Raw genomic sequence first — 24868 nt, forward strand, 5'->3', positions numbered from 1 at the left:
AAAGAAGGAAGGAAGAAAGACCAGAGTATGTTTAGGAGACTGAGTCAGTATGATTTAGCCATTATGTAGGGGATATGAAAGAATGTGGAGGGGATGGTGGGGTTAAAGAGGGGTGTCTGATTATGAAGAACCTTGAAGTTGAATCATTCCTTTTTCCAGCTTCAGGCCATGGCAGGGAGTTCTCCAGTCATTGTTGTTTGTTGTCTCCATCGGTGGAGGCTCTTCAGGGAACTCTTTACAATTCTCTCCTTTTGAGGAGACAAATTATAGAAGAATTTTCCACAAAGCCTTTGAGGGGGTTTAATGGATTTATATTTGAGATGTCTTGGTAATTTTCTCCATGTATTTATCCTCTGGCCAAATTTTTAGGGTAGCAAATTTAGGCAGTCAAATGTGATTATGAATTCCCTAATGTGAAGAGGAAAACAATTTTTTCCCCTGCCTATCAAACCTGCTGGTTTTGGTTGAACAAAGCACATCTAGAATATTATTAGCAAAACCATCCACCTGTTTTTAATGGTTTCTTGAACCCCCTCAGGAAAAGAGGAAGGCACAAGATCAAATTTTAGCTAAAAGTCTAAAATCCTGAACTTGAAAAGTGAGAAAGAATTGCAGAAAAGGACATGATGTTTCATATCACTGGATCACTTTATGGGGTATGATTCTCCAATAGGTCTAAAAGTGAGTTAGGAGGAGGAGGAGGAAGGAGAGGAGGAGGAGTGGGGGGTAAATCATAGTTATAGTAGTGGAAACATTGTGAATAAATTTCAGTGAGAGGAAGGTAGAGTGAAAAATCTTCATATTTTTCACTTTACCCTCATCTCACTGTAAAAGATCAAAAAGAGCAGGTGAATAATGGTGCCTGTACCAGTTTGCCCAGGTGACTATAACAAAATATCACAAACTGGGTGAGCTAAACAACAGGAATAAATTTTTTCACAGCTCTGAAGACTGGAAATTCATTATTAAGATGCTACCAGAGTGTTTCCATTGAAATTTTTCTTTCTGACTGGTTTATGGCTATATTTTCATGTGTTTCACTCTGGGCTTCTTCTCTATACTTAGGAAGAGCAAGAGAATAAGAAAATGGGGTGGGGAAGAGAGGGAGGGAGGCAGAGAGACATCTCTGGTGTCTCTTCCTTCCCTTATAAGGGCTATTCATCCTCATTTTATCTTAGTGTAATCCTCATTATATCTTCAAATAACCTCATTCACCTTAATTACCTCCATAAGGATATCTATTCTTCTCAACATACAGTCACATCGAGGATTGTGGGATATAAAATACCAATTCTTGTGTTTCGGGAGCACCATTCAGCTCATAACAGTATTTACTGTAATTTGTGTATTCTTAGAAGGCAATTGTCCTCTTGGAGTAGAGAAAGGACACAAATTAAAGGCCAGCTGACTGTCAATCATTCAGCATCTCAAAGGATATTCAGAATCTCTTTTAGCACCTTTATAACCCTGATCACGAGAGAATATTGAAGCCTGCAAATGTTATGATCACCCAGCATATAAGAGATCAAAAAAAGCAAACTCTAATTTCTAATCTCTTGCTGCATTCTTCTTAGAGAGAATTTTACTAGAAATATTGCTGAATTTCTAGGACCAGATAGTTAAAGCTAGAGCTAAGCTATCAAGAAGTCTTTTTGTTGGCCCATTTGGGGGTCTGGGAAGGTCTCTGAGTAGGGATGAGATGTAATTAGGGTTATGCCTTTGAGAGGGAACTGATCATGTGGGTGAGTGGGTGAGAGTCACTGGAGATCATCTAGAAGTCTGTTGTCATGGTTCCATTGAGAAGTGATAAAGGTCTAGATAAAGGTGATATAAAAGGTGTAGATGCCTTTGACATTGTGAAAGTGGTATCAGAATTAGGTAAATGAAAATTCATGGGGCAAAGGAAGGGAGTCTAAGATGAGATAATAACTCCAACTGGGAGAATAGTAGGATCCCTAATAGAAATGAAACAAATTTGTGCCCAACTCATTCTGGTACTCCCAAAGTTCTCCTGGATCCCATTCTATCCATTCTAAGATAGTGAGGGGATGGGTACTTTAGGACAGTTAAAGAATCTGCTTAAAGTCCAAGGTTCCCCTTTGGGGGTGATATTGGAGAGGACTTCTAGAACTTAAGAATAATCTGATGCAGTTAATCATTGTCGGTAATTATAACCTTAATAGTATAACATTAAGCTTAATAATTTATCAAGTTAGAGATAAAAATCAAAAGATAATGGATCAGGATAGACAGTTCACATGCAGAAAGCAGTTTTGAGTAGAAACTGAGTTATCCCTATCAAACTATGAGGAAAAAGAATGGGTGTATCTGAATAGCCTGATTTCTGCCCCCTATCTCCAGTAGATAAATTTAAAGAACTCACATAGTATTTGCTTTTGGGGAAGACACGCCTAACAGGTGCTCATAGTCTACTCCTGGCTCTGTGCTGGGGGATAACTCCTAGCGATGTGTACTCTCCACATCCCATCATGCAGTGCTGGGGATCAAACTTCAGCCTCCTACATAAAAAACATGTGCTTAGCCTGTTGAGTTATCTTTCTGACCCTCACAAATTATTTTTAACATTTATGCAAAATGAGGATGAGATATAGTCTGGAGCAATACAATTTTTCATACTGTGAAAATTCTGCTTACAGTCAGAGGTAATGGAGAGTTTACCAGGACTTATTTTTTTTATGAAAAGAAAGCATACCTATACTGGACAACATACTTTGAAATATAAAAATCATAAAACTCATCAGTCACATGTAAAAAAATTAACTAGACTTCTATCTCATATCATGTACAAAAGTCAATTCAAAATGGGTTAACTGCCTCAATATCAGATCTAGCTTCATAAATTTTATTGAGGAAATAGGCAGAATCTTTTGTCACATTGAATATAGAAACATCTTCAATGATTCAATGTCATTGGCCAAGCAAACAAAAGCAAAGATAAATAAATGAGACCTGAGGCTGGAGAGATAGTATAGTGGAGAAATTTTGTTCAAAAGACAAAGCAAAACAAAAAACAATTGTTGGAGTTAATATAAGAAAAGCTCTCATCCACTGCTGGTGGGAATGTCAATTGGTTCAAAATTTTTTGGAAATCAATATGAACACTCCTCTAAGAATTAAGTTTCCATATAACTCAGAAATTCCATTTTGGGGCATATGCCCCAAAGGCTCAAAATGTTTTCTGAAAAAACCTTATGCTCCTGTATCTTTTGCAGCACATTTTCACAATTGCCCAAATCTGGAAACAATCCGAGTGTCCAAGAACAGCTGACTGGATAAATAAACTATGATATATATGCACAATTAAATACTTCTTGACTCCAGGAAAAGATGAAATCATGTAATTTGTCAGTACAAGGCATTGTGCAAAACAAAGCCAGCTAGAAGGAGACTGACAGATGTAGAATGATCTTTCTTATATGTCACACACTGTCACACTGTCATCCCGTTGCTCATCGATTTGTTTGAGTGGGCACCAGTAATGTCTCTAATTGAGAGACTTATTGTTACTGTTTTTGGCATATCCAATATGCATGGGTAGCTTGCCAGGCTCTGCCATGTGGGCTTCATACTCTCAGTAGCTTGCCGGGCTCTCCGAAAGGGGTGGAGGAATCGAACATGGGTTGGCCACATGAAAGGCGAAAGCCCAACCGCTGTGCTATCGCTCCAGCCCCTCTTATATGTGGGATATAAAAAAGCATAGTAAGGGTGGGAGGGATACTGGGTTCATTGGTGGTGGATAATGGACACTGATGGAGGGATGGGTTCTCGAACATTGTATGAGGGAAACACAAGCACGAAAATGGGTAAATTTGTAATTGTACCCTCATGGTGACTCACTAATTAAAAAAATAAACAAATTTTAAAAAGAAGCATAGTAAGAGAATAAATAGCAAATGGCCAAAGGCAACAGACTTTGAAAAATGGTCGACTATACGGAGCTGACAATGGTAGGGAGATGGCAGAGGAAGGGAGGGTTGTAGGACTCTCATGTCTTCTTCAGTGTTGGCAATTTGGCTCACAAAGGAACCTCAGATAATCTGTTTCAGGGATTGTCCCCTTCTTCAGTACACTTCTTTGTCACTCAGTTCACACATCTTCTTTTTCAACCAGAATCCATCACAGGCAAGTTTCTACTCTGCTTTTTCCTGCTTTTCTCTTGACTCACAAGTCTTTCTTTGGTTCATACTGAATGTCCCAATAGAGCATATAATCCTCACCTGACTTAATCTTTGTATTTACAGATTGGAGCCTCTCTCTTCGCCAGTAACATTGGAAGTGGTCACTTCGTGGGATTGGCAGGGACAGGAGCAGCTGCAGGCATTGCCACGGGGGGCTTTGAATGGAATGTGAGTAACATCTGAGGCACCCCTATCCTAGACTTGGAAGGAATTTTAGTAGCCAGCCAGTCAAATCTATGCTTAGAGAAGTTCTATATATTAGGGAATCCTTCAGGAATGTAGATGGAGGATGGATACAACTCTAGGAAACCAAGGTCCTGCTCCCTTTCTGGCAGAGAGTGCGAGAAATAGTGATTATTCTTTTAAAAAGGTAAGCCCCCGGCACACTTTCAACCCCTTTGGAAATCTGGAAATCCTTGACATTAGGTTACCACCATCATCATTGTATTACTATGATGATGGTTATTGTTAGGGTTATTTAAAAATACTTTTGTTCTTGTAAACCAGGGAAGAGACAAGAGCTGTAATGTCAGGGGGCAGTGTAATGTCAGTGGGTAGTGGCTCCCCTCCATTGTTATCCAATTTTGTTTCTTTGAGCCAATCAGGCAACAAAGCCCTCCTGCTATATTTGATCACCAGTCAGAGAGTTATCCTTAGAGTACAAGAACAACAATCTGGGTTATTGATCTGTAGCAGCTGAGGGCCCTCCAAGCAGCAGGTTAGGGGTTAAGGTTTCTCTTGGTTAGACTCTATCTATTTTTTGATTTTAGGCCCTGGTGTTCACAGTTGTGTTGGGCTGGATATTTGTCCCTATTTACATCAAGGCTGGGGTAAGTAGTTTGCTCTATTCACCCATTTCCTACTGCAAATATTTACTGCAAATATCTACTGTAAAATTTTCAAGAGTTCACTCAGCCCTGACGTGTCCTCTATAAGATCCTCTTAAGTAATCTCACTCTATTCAGAGCTTTCTAAAGCATCACATATCTCTTTTTTTGGTTTTGTTTTGATTTTTGGGCTTTGCACTCAGAAATTACTCCTGGCGGTGCTCAGGGTACCATAGGGGATGCTGGAGATGGAACCTGGGTTGGCCGTGTGCAAGGCAAATGCCCTACTGCTGTACTGTCGCTCCAGCTCCCAAGCATCACATACTCTTATGCTGGGTCTATATTTGCAAGGCATTGCCAGGCAGTTGCTTATCATATATAACTGTCTGCCTTTGCCTCTGGAAGGAAAGCAGCATGAGGGAAACAAAGCTATATTTCCCTTCCATTTGTGTATATCTGCTGCTCATGCATGCAGCTGGGCATGTAGCTGGTACTACATGTGTACTGTCAGATACACAATCTCTTGATTGAATGTCTCTGACATTTTGTAAAGGCATTTTAGTATTATCTGTTCAGTAAGATATGAGCACCTACTATGTGTAAGTCTATACATTTAGTTGCTGCATGCAGCATGGGAGAAACAGAAGGCAGGCTCTCCCTCTTCTGGAGGTTCACAGAATGTTGGTGCCACATATCTGGTCCCAGGAACCAGCTGGCTCAGCATTTATAGAATGAGAAGAAGTGTGGTTGGGATTTGCAGAAAGAAACGGGAAGAGCAATTGGGCAAACTTGCAGCACAATCCTTAAAAAAGGTCAATGCACGGAGCAAAGTGCCATTTTGCCCATCTTCACTGAAATATGAAAAGATTCCATCACTTTTATGATGTCTTATTCATAGTAGGTGCTTTGTATAGGAACACACATATACATATATACGTACACATGTATATGTATATATATATGTTACATATCCCCACTCCTTCTAGGGTAGAAAACCGTTTTATTGCCTTATTTTTGTAACAAACACATAAGTAATATGGGAGTAAGATAGGGACATCCAGTCACTTTGAAGTCTTGTCTGACCAAGCAGAATTAATTCTTGCTTCTCCTTCTAATGCCATGTTAGATGATCACTACTTGTTCTGGATTTCCTGGTTACTCTAGAAGTGACCTGCCTTGAATCCCCTGTAGGTGGTGACAATGCCAGAATACCTCCGGAAGCGATTTGGAGGCAAGCGGATCCAAGTCTATCTCTCTGTTCTCTCCCTGCTGCTCTACATTTTCACTAAGATCTCGGTGAGTCCATTGTCTGGTTGGGAGAATGGGGTGGTGCTTAGATACAGATCTTTGAACTACCCATTATTACTCCTCAGCACATTCTTTCATTCCAAGAGTCAACACTATATGCTTCTATTAACTTTTACTTAAGGGTAAAGTCCTATTTCATGCATCAAGGAGCCAACACATAAAATTCCTTATTCTTGACCATGAGGGAAAATTGAAAATATAAACAAGTTTAAGGAGGTGCAGGGAAAAACTGGTTTACATATAATATATGTTTCAGGTGTACACATGATAATTAGATATTTTGGGCCACAATTGGCAGTGCTCAGGGCTTACTTCTGGGAGACTCAGGGCCCATAGGGGATGCCGGGGATTGAATCCAGGTAGACTGTGTGCAAAGCAAAATGTCTACCCACTATACTATTGCCCTGGCTCAAGAAATGGAATACCATGCAGCTGTTAGAAAAGACGAAGTCATGAAATTTGCATGTAAGTGGATCAACATGGACAGTATTATGTTGAGTGAAATGAGTCAGAAGGAAAGGAACAGACATAGAAAGATCACACTCATATGTGTATGCTAATATAAAGTAGCAGAATGGGACACTAACACCCAGGAGTAGTAGGGATAAGAACTAGGAGGTCTGTCCCATAGCTTGGAAATTGGCCTCACATGCTGGGAGAAAGACAGCAGAGATAGAGAAGGGAACACCTAGCAGAGAATTTTGGGAGGACCCACTCAGGTTGAAAGCTGCGCACCAAAAGTGGGTGGGGGTGGTGGAAGGGATACTGGAAACAATGGTGGGGGAGAATGGGCACTGGTGGAGGGATGTAAACCAAATGCAAACATGAAAATTCATAAGTTTGTAACTGTACCTCACAGTGATTCATTAGTAAAAAAAAGGGAAAAAATAAAAAATATAAAGTGAAAAAAGCAAGCAAAGAGCATAGAGACAAGCAAGTATCCAAGAGAGAACACAAGCTTGAAGAGCAAGGCCCCCTGCCATGTGGATTTTGTAAATTCTTCCATATCAGGATTTTGAAATATCTTTGTGTTATTATCAGCATCTTTAATTATATTTTATAGTTTTGACCTTTCACCTGTAGGTTAAATTCATTCCTAGGTATTTTAGTCTTTTGATGGGATTATAAATAAAATTACTTAAAATTATTTTTTTAGATACAAAATTATTAGAGTACAGAACTGAAACATATTTTAATGTATTGTTTTATATTTTGAAACTTTATTAGTCCTGACTGTTGGTGTTTAATATTTAGAGTTTTCTTTCTTTTTTTTGTTTCCTTTTTTTTTTTGCCACATCCAGTGATACTGAGGTCTTACTCATGTCTCTGACTTAAGAATTACTACTAACAGTGCTCAGGGGACCATATGGGATACCAGAGATCAAACCCAATTTGCCCACGTGCAAGGCAAAGCACCCTACTTGCTGTACTATTTCTCTGATCCCTTAATCTTTAGGGTTTTCTATACACAATGTCACATCATCTACAAGTAGTGACAGTTTTAATTCTTTATTTCCAATTTGGTTGCATTTTTATTTCTTTTTGTGCTCTAATTGCTCTGACTAGGCTCCTAACAATACTATGTTGTACAGAAATGGTCATCCTTGCCCTTTACTTGTTCTTGATCTTTTACCTTTCACTTTTCATTGTAATGTATGATTTTAGCTATGGGATTGTCATAAATGGCTTTTATTATGTTGAATTACCAGTCTGCTCACTTTTGTTGGAATTTTTTTTTGGTTGGAATTTTTATCATGAATAGATTTTGTATTTTGTCAAATTCTCTCTCTGCATCCATTGAGATAATCATGATCTTTAACCTTTTTTGAATTACTGTGGTGTATCAAATTTATTTGTGGATGCTGAATCATTCTTACACCCCTAGAGTCAATCATGTTTAATAATGTTGCATGAATATTTAATTTAATTGTTTATTTATTGATTAATTTTTCATTTTTTGGACACCTTTAGCAGTGCTCAGGACTTACTTCTGGCTCTGCACTCAGGGACCACTCCTGGCTGTGCTTGGCGAATCATATGGGATACTGGGATCCAATCTGGGTTGACTGTTTGTAAGACAAATGCACTGTACTATTGCTCCAGCTCCCTGAATATTTTAATGTATTATTGTTGAATTTTGTTTGTCAATATTTTGTTGAGGATTTTACATTTATATTCAGTAGGGATATTGCAGGGTTGGAAGTCACTCCTGGTAGTGCTTGGGGGACTATGAAGTGCTGGGGATTAAGCCCAGAGCACTGACATGCAAAGCATGCACTCCAATTCTTTGAGCTATCTCCCTGGTGCAGGAATTAGAATTTTTTTTTCTGAAGCAGAAAGTTTTACTTAGGAAACAAGGGATAAGAGAGAAGGAAATTCATGAAGTAAAAAAAAGAAAATACACATCTCACGTTAGAATGTGGAAAATTCCAGTATGGAATGTCTCAGTAATCAGTTTTATTTCCTTCACTTTATTTGATGATTTTATTCATATGAGTAAATTCTGTTTCTTGGAGGATAAACCTACAGGTGGAACCATTTTGTTTGTCTTTTCAAAGAACTCTAAGTTTTACCACTAATTTACACTACCTTTTTAGTTTCCACCTCACTTTTTACATTCTGATTTTGTTATACTTTTTATTTTGGGCTTAATTTGTTCTTTCGTAAGAACAAATATAAAGTTAGGTCATTTATTTGATATTTTTCTTCTTTCTTAAATAGGCTTTTATTTCTATAAAATTTTCTATTAGAACATTTTTTACTCAGCAATACATAAACTTTTGTCTGTTTCCATTTTCATGGTTTCAAGTTTCTTTTTGATTTCTCATTAGGGACCAGAGAGATAGTACAGTGAGTACAGCATTTGTCTTGCAAACAGTTGGCCTGGGTTCAGTCCCTGGAATCCCACATGGTCCCTCAGGAATAATCCTTGAGCTCAGAGTCAAAAATAAGCCATTAATACAGCCAAGTGTGGCCCCAAAACAGAAACAAATAATTTGATTTCTTGATTGACCCCACTAGTCTTCCAGCAGGTTAAAGCTGTTCTTCTAAGAAAATTAAAAGTTAGTGATGTTTAAGGGCTGACTTTAACCTTATCTGATAGCTGTAGATCTTTGATACCCTATCAAGCTCATAATCTGGATCCATGTGAATACTTTTTGATTTAAACATAGTCATTGACAACTCTTAGAACTCTTGAAGAACTCTGATGTTCTCTCTCTTCTATCATGTAGATTAATTGAAAATCCAGGGAATGGGAAATACATTTTCTGCATCCTGAAACAGAAGTATAACTCATATTTCTGGCTCTAACACATTGTCCCCTTTCCCACATGCTCTTTAGAAGGCAATCACAGGATATAATTCCACTATATTTATTCACTTAAAATTAGTTCCTTGGATTTTTAGTGACTAGCTCACTGGAAGATCTTTCTGCATTCCAGTTATGAGGGCTGGTCTGCCATTTAGCCTTTTAACCTGGGCCAGCAAATCCCCAATGGTAGACCTGAGATTTTTCAGAAAAAGATGGTCATTGAAGGTGTTGCATAGATTTCTTGCTTGACCCAGTGGAGCAAGTCTTATATTCATCTTTCACTTTACTTTTCTATTCTTGAAAATGTCAATTCAAATTTGTTTTGATGGCTAAAAAACCATAAAGCAAAAGACCTAGAAAACCACAGAAATTCTGAGCTAGATAGTGCACAAGATGATGGGAAGAGAAAAGTTTATTTAAAGGTTTAGCCTGGTATTTTTCTCTCTCCAAGGTGATAGTCTTATAAAGGTTAATGAGTTTTTGGGTTTTGTTTTATTTTGGTCTCACCCAGTGGTGCTCAGGGGCTACACCAGACTCCATGCTCAGAGTTGGGTCCTGGTGATACTCAGGGGGGCAATGAAGTGCTAGGGATCAACAGGAACCCCCTGTATCCAGAACATGCACCCACCCAGCCTGTTGAGTTGTCTCTCTAGCCCCAAGTTAATGAAATTTTGGAAAAATGCAAACAATAAGGAATTAGAGAAAGAAAATATAACCTTGTTAAGAAACTTCCTAGGAGAATAATTTGGAATCAAGTGACTGTTTGATTCCATCAAGAATCAAACAGTTTGATTCAATCAAGAGAAAGCCTGGTTTACAGTCAGCTTCATTACTCACCAGCAGGTTACTTGTGACAAACGGCTTTTCGCTTTACTTCTTTTATTCACGAGAAAAGTAGGAAAAGCAGTTGCTGCTTTGCCTACATCTTGGTGGTGATATGGATCAAACGGATTCATTTGAAAATATGAGAGAGATGTTATTGGAGTGTAAAATATGATGATGATGATGGTGATAGTGGTGATGATGGTGGTGGTGGTGATGATGATGATGATGGTGATGATGATGATGGTTCACTCAGAACACTAGATATTTCTGTAAAACATAATCTTGGCTGTTTTTGCATCTTACCTAGCTAGAGTAGAAGATAATTAATTCTGTATCTGGACCCTCATCAGGTAGAGGGTTTTTATTTTATTTTTTAATTTTAATTTTTTAAAAATTTTGAATGTAGGAGCACTGCTATTTATTCAGCCATTGATTAAGTGGATTTAATTAGGCATGAACTCCACGATAAAGGGGTTTTAAATATTTCATCCTAATTTGTAGATTATCTTTACACTTTCTTGCTAGTGTCTTCTAATGTACAAACATTTTAAATTTTAATGAAGTTCATTATTTTTTTGGCTACTGCATATGCTTTTGGTGTCATTTCTAAAAATTTGTAGCCAGACCCAAGATCTTGAAGATTCTAAGATTTAGTGGATTTAATTCTTTTTATTGCTTCGATTTATTTGGAGTTGATTTATTTTACGTGATAGAAGGTCAGAGTTTCAACTATATTCTTTTGCTTGATGATACCCAGTTTTTCTAATATCAGTTGTTGTGTCCTCTCACCATGGAATGGTCTTTCATGTATGTTTATATACAACTTAGTGAAAACAGTGTTTTCTGTTGATAGGGTCTGTAGTACTTTGTCTTGGGCTTGGACTAATACCCAAGATTATTGCTGTTTCCCTCCCCAGTTTCCTAAGTCAAACTACTGCTGCTACTTTGACTGGTGCCTTGATGCTCTCCCTGCTAATGTGATGATTCCAACTCCTTCACTTTCTTCTTTTCAGTTTCGGGACTAGTTTTTAATGTAAGTTTTTTAAATGTAAGTTTTTTAAAAAACAATGATTTTTAGTCTCATTTCATTAGCATGTACACAGAGACTGGGCTGGGAAGTGTTGAGAGAGATCACCTGAGGAAGAGAAGGGGAGACGTCACAGGAGAAAGAGGAATGTAACCAGAGAGGTTGAGGAATTCATCCTGGAGCTGGTTTGAAGTTGGGAATGAAATGGTACCTTGGTTGGGTTTGTGAGGATGCATATGCCTAGTGATCAGGTAAAGGAGTGCACTAGGATTTCCCTTCTTGTAATCACGCCTTCTCCAAGTCCACAGTTCAGCTGTGCGAGTCTGTTTTCTGCAGTTGCCATGGATAGGGCACTTTTTGCCCTCACAGCTGGTGTAGGGGAACTTACAGAAATAAATCATTTCTGTAAATGCGCAGTCTCTCTTCCTGCCTTTCCAATCACTTAACCTGCTATTCAGGTTACTTATTAAATCTCCTTTGAATTGGGAGTCTCCATTTAGTTGATGGACAGCTTTCATCTGCTCAGATCCAGATTGAGTCTCTACCCCTGATTTCAGATTTCTAAAAAATTTTTCTTTGAGGGGGTCAGAGTGATAATTCAGCAGGTACGGTGTTTGCCTTGCATGATTGTCCAACTTGGGTTTAATCTCTGGCATCACATATAGTCCCCTGAGCTCCACCAGGAATAATTCCTGAGTGCAATACAGGAGTAACCCCTGAGCATCGCCAGTGTGACTCAAAAAAAAAAAACCAACAGCAAAATAAAATAAAACTGTGCTTTGGAATAGAGCATATTACAGATTTATTTCTCTCTGATTTCAAAGGTTTATTGTCAGAAGTCTTCACCAACGTTCTATCTGCTCCACCTGCTGCCCAGAGTCAATGATCCCTGGAATATTGACTAAGAAGGGTGATAGCTTACCCTACCCTTTCTTTATTGTCAGTCTCTTATTTGCCCTTTCTTTACTGCTAATCTCTACATTTATTTTCCTGCTCACCTTCATTCACACCACCTCCAGTTCTCATTAGAGTAGGCATGAGTGCTTTTATTTTGTTTTCTATTTTATGGAAAGAGAACAGTCTTAAAAATTAGCTACTTTGTCCCAGATCACACAGCTAGTATATGACAAAACCAGGATTGAAAACCTGGTTTGTTGGGTTTTCAAAATAAAAATAGTTTGATTCTTTGTTCTCATAGTTCTGCTTTGTGTTTTGGGTGGGTGATGAATGGAAAATTCATCTAGTCCTGTGTCCTCTACTCAAGTTTTATAGATGCAGAATCCAGAGAGAGGGAGAGAGAGAGAGAAGGAAAGAGAGAGAAGGGGACTGGATGGGGCTTAACAAGAGGAGAATGAGAATGAGAAATAGTGTTTATGATACAAATCTAAACCTTTTGGCATTATGTTTCCTCTGTCTTCTCAAGTCTTTTCCCTCCCTCCAGTACAGAGTGGATTAATTTTCAAGGCTTTGGGAAAAATTGAGGTAGTTAAATCTTATCACTGTGAGTAGGATTTGAGAGGATTATGAGGAGAAAATAACAATTATACACTGGGTATATGAAGAATCTGAAAGAACGGACACTTAGGTAATGGGGGTAGGACAGGGAACAAAATTTTCTTCTTATAAAACTGACTGACTTCCAGTTCATTGAGGGTAACAGAGCATATGATCTCTAAAAGAATTACACTGTTAACTGTACCAGTTAAGAAACTCACATTCAAGTACAATGCATCGCTTCAGGGTTCATGGACAAAAGAAAAGAATTGTCAACTAACAGCACAAGGCCTTTAGGTATTTACATTGCATAGGAAAATTAGTTGATTGTGTGTTTGTGTGTGTGTGTGTGTTGTATAAGTGTGGAGAGTTTGCTATGGGTTAGAAGACGAGCGGCTTTGTGATCAGGCGTAGATAATGAACAACCAACGACCTTGGAAGGAGAATCAAGGAGGATGTTGGGAACCAGTGGATATGAATTGATAGGAGGGAAAAAGTGAAATGTATTTCAGGTCAGATGTCACCTAAGCCACTGTGAGTGTTGGTGTGGATTCTTGACTACAGTTGTCACCTTGTGACCATATTCACTTGGGTTCTGATACTGAGACTTAATTTTTCCTCCAAACATGCCTCTGGATTTTGTTGGTTTTCTGCCCCACTCCCTATTTCAGCACCCTGTCTTATCAAGAAGTATTCTTTCCTGTAAAAATTTCAGGCCTATCTTATTTAAATGTGCATAATCAAGTGAGACAAATCCTCAGGTTTTATGAACTACACATGATGACTGAATGTCCCTGTTTACATTTCCTGGAGTCTGTCACCACTGATTATGACTGCAATAAACTTTTACAACAACTATACGATCCAATTTGAATCCTTGGATGAAAATAAGAGCTTTGGATTTTGCTTACGGGTTGAGTACTCATCACCTAGTACATTCACCTTTATCACGAAAAGGAGAAATTTGAGTAATGGAACTGTCCTCAAATGCTATTACCAGGCAGGGTTTGTTTAGTGTGTGTCCAACTAGCCCAGAATGAACAGAACTCAGGGATACATAAAACTATAGATCTAAAAGTATTAGAGTGTTAGAGCTAAGACAAATAACCTTCCAAGGCTCATAGTCAGAGAATCAGTTACTCTGAATTTTCCCAGATGGGATTGCAGTTTTGTTGTTCCTAATGAGTCGCAGGAGCATTGTTTATCTAAACTTTCCAACTGATAAGGAAGAAATATCTTGTCAGTACCAAATATACCTTCCGGTATGTTTTTATAAATAAAACTTTATTAGAACAATGTCAAACCAATTTATTAATGTATTGTGCATATTTTCTATGGCTGCTTTCATGCTTCAAAGACAGACTGAATACACTAGACAGAGACTGCGTGTCCTACAAAACATAAAACTTTTGTTACTTAATTTCTGTATAAATATAACATAAAAAGTTGTTGACTCTTAGTCTAGAGTAGAATTTTTCAACTGGGGGACATATGGTCCCTGATTTCACCCAAGATACTCCAAGGGAACCATAGTGAACATGACTTAAAAGGGGAACCACAACATGAGACTAGGTCAACTGGTAGGACCAGTTGTAGGGTACAGGAAGGAAACAAGATAGGAAGGGGTCCATAGTTGGAAAAAGTTTGAGAAACCTTGATCTAGAGGACTATAATTTTCTATTCCACTTCAAATTTGTTTTACTTAACAGTATTCCTTCCTTCTTGGGTTTCTTCCTTGGTTTCTTCTTTCCTTCTTCCCTTCCTTCCTCTCTTCCTTCCTTCCTCCCTCCCACCCGTACTTCTTTATTTCTTTTAAATTTTATGAATTCAATTATTTAAGTAAAAGAAAAATTGTGAAAATTGCTATATATCACAATGGAGTCATTTAGTCCTTGTTTGAGGGTTTACAAAGCTATTTGTTGCTAGTTGAGCCTTCTGTTTTAATATTTTTGCTTATTGAGCTTAGTTGGTTTCTATGTTACTTTTCCATCTAATTTGTTGTGCTCCTGCTGGGATGTCAGTTTTGTGGAATTTGGAGGTATCAAGAACCTCTGAGATCTATAGAAATGGGCAGATGGAGATATTTATACGGCAGAGTCTGTAGGGTGTGGATATGGCCGCCAGGGCTTATGGAAGTGCAGGCAAGGGGTTGAGGGAGGCTGCTTGCCCCCACACAGAGAAGAACCCAGAATTTTTAAAATTCCAGTAAAAAACCTGTGTACTGGAATTTTAATCGGGTTGGCAGCTCTGCAGAGATTAGTAATGAAGCAGTGGAGTTGGGCTGTTGGCATGGAGGCAGCTGTGGGGTGTGTGTAGCTATCAGGGCTTAGCAGGGTGGGAATTTGGCCTGCCCATCCCTCCTAAAGGCTCCAAGGAGTTTTCAGCAGTGAGACAAGTGTGCCCAGGTAGATCTCATGCAAAGTGCCCTACCTGATGTACTTCATCAGGTACTTCATCTTCAGTCAGTCCTAGACATATTAATATTTTGGGCAATTTCTCTTCCTTCCTTCCTTCCTTCCTTCCTTCCTTCCTTCCTTCCTTCCTTCCTTCCTTCCTTCCTTCCTTCCTTCCTTCCTTCCTTCTTTCTTTCTTTCTTTCGCTCTCTCCCTCCCTCCCTCCCTCCCTCCCTCCCTCCCTCCCTCCCTCCCTCCCTCCCTCCCTCCCTCTCTTTCTTTCTTTCTTTCTTTCTTTCTTTCTTTCTTTCTTTCTTTCTTTCTTTCTTTCTTTCTTTCTTTCTTTCTTTCTTTCTTTCTTTCTTTCTTTCTTTCTTTCTTTCTTTCTTTCTTTCTTTCTTTCTTTCTCTCTCTCTCTCTTTCTTTCTTTCTTTCTTTCTTTCTTCCTTTCTTCCTTTCTCTCCTTCATTTTCTTTTTTTCTTTCTTTCCCTTTCTCTTTCTGTTCGCTCTCTGAATTATAAATTCATAATTGAGTTTCAGGTGAACAATGTTCCAATACCAGTCTCTTCAGTGTTCATTTCTTGTCACCAATGTCCCCAGGTTTCCTCCTGTTCACTGCCAACCCCCCGCCACACACCCCCTCTACCACTCCTTTCAGTACTCTGTCCTCCTTCAAAGTGACCACGTCCTCTTCACCATTGTCATAGTGTTCCCTTCCTTAACCCTTCATTATCCGTTCTCCCAGTGGTATTTCGGACAATTCTTTTTTTTTTCCTATTTGGGTCACACCCGGCAATGCACAGGGGTTATTCCTGGCTCTGCACTCAGGAAATTACCCCTGGGAGTGCTCAGGGGACCATATGGGATGCTGGGAATTGAACCCAGGTCGGCTGTGTGCAAGGCAAACACCCTACCTGCTGTGCTATCACTCCAGCCCCTCTTTTTTTTTAAAAAATGTATGAGAACTGAAATTTACCCAGGCACTGATTAGGCTGACTAAAGCAGACATGAACTCCACATTACTTAAAAATTTTTTTAAAATTGAATATCCATGAGATAGACCATTACAACACTGTTCATGATTGGGTTTCAGTCATACAATGATCCAGCACCCATCCCTTCATCATTGTACATTTCCCACCACCAATATCCCCCATTTCCCTTCCACCGCCCCCCCCCGTGTCCTACCAGCCTCCCTCTAATTTTGTGCATTATGACTTGAAATACAGGTACTAAGAGGTGATCGTGTTTATTCTGGGCATTCAGTACTTTTTATCAGGATGGTAAGGCTGGAGTAGCTTTTTAACTGGGTGACAGCTTTGGGGTGTGGACATGACTGGTGTGGACATGACTAACGAGGCTTCTGGAAGTACAGGGAGGTGGGGGGAGGTAGACCATCCCGCCCCCAGAGAAAACCTGAAGATTTCAGTCACAGAACCTGTATACCAGAATTTTCAGCAGATTGTATGTCGATGAGGTCTGTCCTGAGACAGTGGAGTCAGGCTGGGGCATGGTAGTGCTTTTGGACTGTGGAAGCAAGCGGTTGCTGAGGGCTCTGCTTGGGTGGGCACCAGGCTAACTTATTTCCCTTCAATTTACCCCTGTCTGTTCAACTATTCAACCTTGTGCGGATCCGAGATTAACTGCTGCTTTTGATCTCTTTTGAGATTTATTTATGGGTCTCTGAAGAAAGGCCTGTAGAAAAACTTACAAGGTGGTGCTAGAATTGATTCATGGGGGTGACTGCCAGTGCTCCCAGGAATATTGGGAAGTGGAAGGAGGTAGCCCATCTTAACTCTGACAAAGCCTGGAGATTTCAGTCACAAAACCCACCTGTCCAAATTTTCAGCAGATTATATCTCGGTGAGGTCTGTCCTGAGATAGTGGAGTCTGACCAAAGGTATGGCAGTGATTTTGGATTGTGGGAGCAATCTGCTGGGGTCTCTGCTTGGGCGCACATCAAGCTACCCCTCCCCCCACCCCCTGTGCTCAGCCTTTCGAGGATCTGAGATTAACTGCAGCTTTTGATCTCTTTCGAGATTTATTTATGGGTCTCTGAAGCAAGGCTGAGAAATGAGCTTATATAGCTGAGCCAGAGGTAATTTGTGGGAGTGACTTCCACATACCTAGCTTCTGGCCATTTAATTTCTCAGGAAATTTGGTCCTAAGTTGTTGGGGTCTGGTGGCCAGAGACAATTTGGGGGTATTAGGAAGCCTGATGACCCCATCAGGCTACTGATGTACTCACCCTGCAGGTACTGGTTAACCTGCAGGCAGCATCAAAATTCAACAACCCCTCCGAATTTTGGACAATTCTTTAACCATGAGATTATGCATGCAATTTTGTTGTCTTGCAATTTTGTTATTCCCCATCCCTTTAGATAATTTCCTCTATTTACAAATACTACTTTTAAGGGTCGTGGCACATAATCATTGGTATGCAATTTGGGGAGAAGGGGTACCATACCCTGTGGTGTTCAGGATTTACTCCTGTCTCTCTGCTTAGGGATCACTTCTTGAAGGGCTCAGGGGACCATATGGGATGCCAGGGATCAAACCTGGGTCAGCTGCATGGAAAGCAAGTACCCTACCCACTGTGTTAGATCTCTGGTCCCTCATTTATATTCAATTTTTAGAAATTAAAAGCCCTCCAGAGAACAAAAGCAATGAAGACCTTTGGGTGACGTGGAGGAAGTGGAACCACTTATACTTTTCAATGAATAAATATCTACACTTTTTTTTTTTTGCTTTTTCTGTCACACCCAGGAATGCTCAGAGGTTACTCCTGGCTCTGCACTCAGGAATTACTCCTGGAATTACTCCTGGGAGACTATATGGGTTGCTGGGGATTGAACTTGGGTCAGCCACATGCAAGGCAAACGCCCTTCCTGCTGTACTATCGCTCCGACTCCTACACTGTTTTTTAAATCACAAAATTAGCTATTTTATTTTAGAAGTAAATCCAAATTGCAAAAACCAAGTTTTTAACTGCAAAAACCTTTGCTTTCTGCAGAAAATATTCCAGTAAGGGAAAGTTTTGTCTTTCAGTTTTGTCTTTGTAGGAAGGTCTTTGGCATTGGATACCAAAACCCCTTGAATTTTGGCTCTCTTGAAGTAAATAATTTTGTTTTTTCTCAACTGTAAAGTGGATCCAATTTTGGGAATCAAAACAATTGTATGTAATTTGAAAGTTTTTAGTAAACTGCAAAATTCCCTGGGTGTCTGTGAGAGAAAAACTCTAATAAAGCAGGAAAAAGTTGGGACTTTTTTTTTTTTTTTGCTTTTTTGGGTCACACCTGGCAATGCACAGGGGTTACTCCTGGATCTGCACTCAGGAGTTACTCCCGGTGCTGCTCAGGGAACTATATGGGTTGCTGGAAATCAAACCTGGGTCGGCCACGTGCAAGGCAAACGCCCTACCCACTGTGCTATCGCTCTAGCCCCATAAAGCTGGGACATTTAGGAGACCCACAAACTGATGTCAAAGAGCTAACAGAAGCTTGTGTCCCCTGGTATTCCTAACTGCTGTCAATGTTCCAAAGCTGAAAATAACCCATCCCCAAAGTTAGCAGGGACTCTTGGAAGGAAGACACTGTCCTCAGCTTCTTTGATTCAAGAAGGAGATTTTCTTAGAATTCTTTACCTGTCTTATTTGCTAGAAATAGAATATTGTAGAAAAAAGGTAATATTAGTTCAGCACTAGTAGCCATAGTAGATTTTATAGCATTATCTTAGGAGTTGTGTGTTACTTATTTGTGTCTAAAGTCAGCAAGACAAATATTAATGAGGGAGTCAAAATTTCCTATGGTGTGTTGTCATAAAACATTACAAATTAACTTCTTTGGAAAATAAATTCACCAAGGGCGTTTAAAGGTGGTAGTGGCCTTGGATTCATTTTATAACTCACTTATGCTTCTTAGTTAATCTGCCAAATTAGCCACACACCCTTAACAGCATTTTGTGGCTATCAATAACTGGGGCCCCTCAGATTGTATTAATTTTATGTGATGGAAGAGGTGAGAGAAAGAAGGGACCAGTGCTGTGGAAACTCATCAGTATTCTAGTGACCTGCTGTGCCAGCCAGGAAGAAATGTCATTTAACCCTAATGTAGCTGAGTTTCATTGAAGGGTGCATTCTTCCTGTTTGACCCCATCCCAGGAGTCTCTGCAGGGACTAAAGAAGAAAGAACCCAAAGGAACCAGAGCTTCCCAGTTTAAAGAGGGAAAATTTTTTTTAAAGATTTTTTTTTATTAGTGAATCACTGTGAGGTACAGTTACACACTTATGAACTTTCATGTTTGCATTTTAGGCATACAGTGGTTGTTTACCCATTTCTCCACCAGTGTCTATATCTCCTCCACCAATGATCCTAGTATCCCTCTCACCATCCCCACCCCATCCCCACCCCATCCCCCACCACCCCACCCTGCCTCTGTGGCAGGGCATTAAAGAGGGAAAATTTTGAGAAATGGGGAAGGGAAATGTTTTATACAAGGTCACTCAGGCCTATGGTGACAGTGTTGGGATGGAAACCAGGTTCCCTGACCACCAGCCTTTCTTCCTCCTCTAGGAATGATGACATTAGGTCTCTTGGGATTAAAGAATCTGCTGTGGAGAGGAAAGCATGGATTCTTAATTCACTGTCATCCCATTGCTCATCGATTTGTTCGAGCGGGCACCAGTAATGTCTCTCATTGAGAGACTTATTGTTACTGTTTTTGGCATATCTAAAACACACGGGTAGCTTGCCAGGCTCTGCTGCTCGGGCTCGATACTCTTGGTAGCTTGTTGGGCTCTCCAAGAGGGGCGGAGGAATTGAACTCGGGTCAGCCGTGTGAAAGGTAAACGCCCAACTGCTGTGCTATCGCTCCAGCGGATTCTTAATTAAAAGAAAGAATTAGCATACCTTTAAAAATGCTCTTTGATGTTACTGGTACAATCAACCAAAACCAGCAGAGATGTGGTGTAAAAGAAACCCCTATTCACTGTTGGTGGGAACGTTGCCTGGTTCAACCTTTATGTATGAAGATTTGTCAAAAAGAAAGAAAGAAACAAACAAAAACCAACCCCCCCCAAATAAAACAAACCTAAGAAAAGAGCTCAAGCAATAAAAAATTAAAAACTAAAAAAAATTATTTAAGTAAAGAACTTTGATTTGCAAAGTTATTGATAGCTGAATTTTAGGCATATAATAGTTCAACACCAATCTCACCACCAGTATCAACCTTCCTCCACCAGTGTTCCCATATTCTGTCCCCCCCTCCCACCCTGACTCATGCACCCTTCCCCGATGTGCCCTCCCCCAACCCCACCCCCCAGGCATATCACCTTGACACACATTGCAAAATTCTTGTTGCAGCTTAAATCTCATATTTCCAATGGTGTTGAGTCTGTGTTGTGGATAGATAGCTATACTATTCTCTCAAATCACCAGTATAACAAAAGCCCTGACTTTTATTTATCTGTTACTTCCTTTTCTCTTCATATTCTTTCCCTCATTATTTTTTTTCCTTCTCTGTCTTTCCTTCTCTTTAAATTCTGGGGTCAAGGGTGATCTAGGCACACTCCCTTTACTACAATACATTTCTTCATCCAGTTATTCTATATGTCACAGACAAGTGGGATCATCCAGTGTTTGTCATTCTTCTGGTTTGCTTCACTCAATATGATATTTTCCAGTTTCAACCAGGTTGCAGCAAATTGCATGGTTTTATCATTCCTTGCAGCTGCATAGTAAGAATGAAGGATTTTTAAAAATTGAATCACCATGAGATACAGTTACAAAGCTTTCATGTTTGAGTTTCAGTCATACAATGATCGAACACCCATCTCTCCACCAGTGCACATTTTCCATCACCAATGTCCTCAGTATCCCCCTCCCTCCACCTCAGTCCTCCCACTGCCTCTATCAGAAAATTTCTCCCATACTCTCTCTCTACTTTTGGGCACTATGGTTTGCAATATAGAAGCTATCACATTTGGTCCTTTATCTACTTTCAGCACACATCTCCCATCCCAAACGATCCCTCCAACCATCATTGACTTAGTGATCTTGTCTCTATTCCGGCTGCCTTCTGCCCCAGCTCAAAGAAAGAAGTATTTTTAAGAATTGCTACTCTTTGGGGGAGGGGCAAAAAAATAAAAAAAGAATCACTACTCTTTTGTAAACACTAGTGCTACCTTTTCTCAGTTTTCCTTTACAAAATCATGTTACTTGCTGCTTTCATTAAAAATAAAATTAACATTTTGATGAATAACTAACATTAAAGGTCGTAAGCTATTTTAAGAAAATATCATGGTTGGTTGCCATGCACATTGTGAGAGAATTCCCTCACATGTGATTAGTGAACACATCTATTATATTATCTTTGTGTGTGTGTACTCCTTTTCATTTTTGGTTTTATGTTTTGGGGCCACACCTAGTATTGTTCAGACCCCTATTTTTGAAAACATTTGAGATCCACTTATTAGTTCATTTTAATTATGTAGTATAGTTGCTATGTTTTATATTATTAAAACTTAATTATTTTGCAGTTAAGAGTTGATATTCTTTTTCTAACTTACCCTTATCTTCTATACCCCAGCTTCTTTACTATACGATGTTTCTATGAGTTTTGTTCTTAAAACTGATACAACATAAGTTGTATGTATGTTTATATATATAATTTTTTGGTGTATGGTATTTGAACCACTCTCAGCAGCTCAGGGTTTACTTCTAGTTCCATACTCAGGAATCACTTCTGACAGGGCTTGGGGACTGTATGGGATGCTGGAGATCAAAACTGTATTGGCTGTATGCAAGGCAAGTGACCTGCCCACTGTACTACCTCTCTGGCATCACATTGTTCCATATTTATCTACATCTCTTTGGTTTATTTCACTTTGCATAATCCTCCCATGTACATTCTCATTGTCTGAGGTGGCAGAATTTCCTTTCTTCTCCTCATGACCAAATAATATTCCCCTATATATGCATATACATATATATATGTGTGTGTATGTATGTATGTCTGCAGGTATACTACATATTACTATCTATTCAGTCACTGTAGGGTACTAAGATTGCTTCCATTATTTTGGCCATCATGAAGGAAGTGGTGATGAACTTGGAAGTGAAGATTTCTTTTTACTATCCTGTTTTAATTTCCTTTATTATGTATCTGTGGAGATATATAATAAAGCAAAGCCTCAACATTTGAGGACCTCTGGAACCTAACCGTGGCCATGCTCACGGTTCGAACTAGCCTCACTCATGGGGTAGCTGATGGAGGAACCAGGTGTGCGGAATCCGGGGCCGACATCTCCAAGGCTGCTCGGATCAGGACTGGGCCTCTTCCATTCAGATTCCCCATTTTCCAGTAGCTAGGCGGTCACACCTAGAGATTGTCCCTGGCACCGTGTAATCCCATCAACGGCCAACATCCAGAAGCTATAAAACCAAGCTCCCGGAAGCCCACAGACGCAATGCGGCCATGCAACATCTAATAACCTAGTTCTCCTCTTGGAGAACCTGACAAGCTACTGAGAGTTTATTGCCCACTTGGGAGTACCTGGCAAGCTCCCTGTGGTGTACTCATATCCAAAATATAGTAACAGATATATACATACCTCTCGAAGAGCCCGGCAAGCCACCGAGAGTATCCCGCCTGCAAGGCAGAGCCTGGCAAGCTACGCGTGATGTATATTCGATATGCCAAAAACAGTAACAATAGGTCTCATTCCCCTGACCCTGAAAAAGCCTCAATCGTTGGGAAAGACGAGTAACGAGAGGCTGCTAAAATCTCAGGGCTGAGTGTAATAGAGATGTTACTGGTGTCTGCTCAAGTAAATCGGCAAAAAACTGCATGACAGTGATACAGTGATATATCTGGAAGTGAAATAGTTCATCTTATTCATCTTGTTGTTTTAGACTTCTGTTTATTTTTAAATTAATTTTATTTTGGTGGGGGAGGGCACACATGGCAGAATGCTGGGCTTACTCCTCTGTTCAGGGACCCTTCTGGGTGCTCTTGGGATCCTATTTAGTTCCAGGGATTGAATTTGAGTGAGCTTCATGCAAGGCAAGCATCTTACCCATTGTATTATCTTTCCAGTTCCAGTCCTTTGTTAAATCACAGACCTCATAGACCTTGAGATAAGTTTGCCCATTTAATGTCTATTACATCTTAAACATAGTTGGTGGGGAGACTTAAGACTAGAACATGACTTTATTTCAGAAATTTGTGTCCTTTTATTTTTATTTGATTCAAGTGGGGCCTCTTCACATGCTTTCTATTCTCTTGACAAATTTTGGACATTATTGTTGACTACAGGTACAATGTTATGCTGCATATCTTTAAAACTTATTTATCTTTCCTAACTTAACCTTTATACCAGTTAACTAATAATCCATATCTCTCCAAATCTCAGCTCCAGTAACCATCTATTCTAATCATTGACTTTGTGAGTTTGGCAATTTTACCTAGCTCATCTACAGGTAATTGTGAGGTGACTGTTTTTATATTTTTAGCTACTAATTAAAATATGAATCTTGAATTGCCCTTTGTGTTTAAATCATAGGACCTAGTGCTGGCCAGCACTAGGTCCCAGATGTTTCCAACATTAACATTTCTGGAGAGATGACTGCTAACACCTCCAAGCTCACTTCCTTGTCTTGCAGCTAAAGGGCCTCAGTTAGGTCCTGCCTGGGTTCACTGTGCTGCCGTCTGCCTCTCTCACCCTAACTCTCCTTCCCTTTTCCTTCTAGGCAGATATCTTCTCTGGAGCCATATTCATCAACTTGGCCTTGGGCCTGGATCTGTACCTGGCTATCTTTCTCTTATTGGCTATCACTGCCATTTATACAATCACTGGTGAGTCCATTCAAATGATCCATCTTCTTCAGCCTGGGTTAAACACTTGTGAAGGGTACAAAAATGTAAAAGAGATCAAATCCCAAAAACAGTTTTGGATGGGGCTTTTGCTTGATCCCAACTCATAGGCCCTTATGAAGTAGATAGGTGGACCTAGTAAACTGTGTAATCTGAAAAGGTCAGTTTTTTACATAAGTGCAGGCAGAGCTTAGCTTTACTGATTATGGATAGAACTCAGGTAATTTGGGAGAATCAGGAAAGAAGTGCTAGCTGCAGGGATAGGTGAGAGTAAGGGAGTGGAGGGGACTCATAACAGGTATGGAGGAAGGCAGGAGACTGGTCAAAGGGGCCTTAGCTGGTATGTGTGTGTATCTGTGTGTGTGTTTGTGTGTATGTATGTGGTTAAGTTCTGACAACCCATTGAAGTTATGGTGCAGGGTCCTTAGAAGCCAGACAATGACCTTAGACTTGGTCTGATGAGGCCTGGGATGCACTGTACGGAAGGAAGCAGAAAATGCCACTTCCAAAGAACTTTAGAGGAAGATTCTAGAAGTGACTAGAGATTGGTGACATAAAGCACAGTTGGGCGCTTTGCTGTGGTGTTAATCTGCCCTTATGGGGGCGGGGG

General features: G+C 39.8%; 1 protein-coding gene across 3 annotated transcripts in view; it reads left to right on the forward strand.

Moving 5' to 3' along the window:
* SLC5A1 (solute carrier family 5 member 1) overlaps window positions 1-24868 on the forward strand; it is a 62378-nt gene that overhangs the window by 18309 nt on the left and 19201 nt on the right. For all 3 annotated transcript variants that reach the window (XM_055147198.1, XM_004615582.2, XM_055147199.1), the window contains exons 3-6: window positions 4263-4367; window positions 4970-5029; window positions 6218-6322; window positions 24135-24240. In XM_055147198.1, coding sequence (XP_055003173.1) covers window positions 4263-4367; window positions 4970-5029; window positions 6218-6322; window positions 24135-24240 — 376 coding nt within the window. The remainder of the gene's footprint in view (window positions 1-4262; window positions 4368-4969; window positions 5030-6217; window positions 6323-24134; window positions 24241-24868) is intronic.

Source organism: Sorex araneus, chromosome 9, assembly GCF_027595985.1.
Source record: "Sorex araneus isolate mSorAra2 chromosome 9, mSorAra2.pri, whole genome shotgun sequence".
Taxonomy (NCBI): Eukaryota; Metazoa; Chordata; class Mammalia; order Eulipotyphla; family Soricidae; genus Sorex; species Sorex araneus.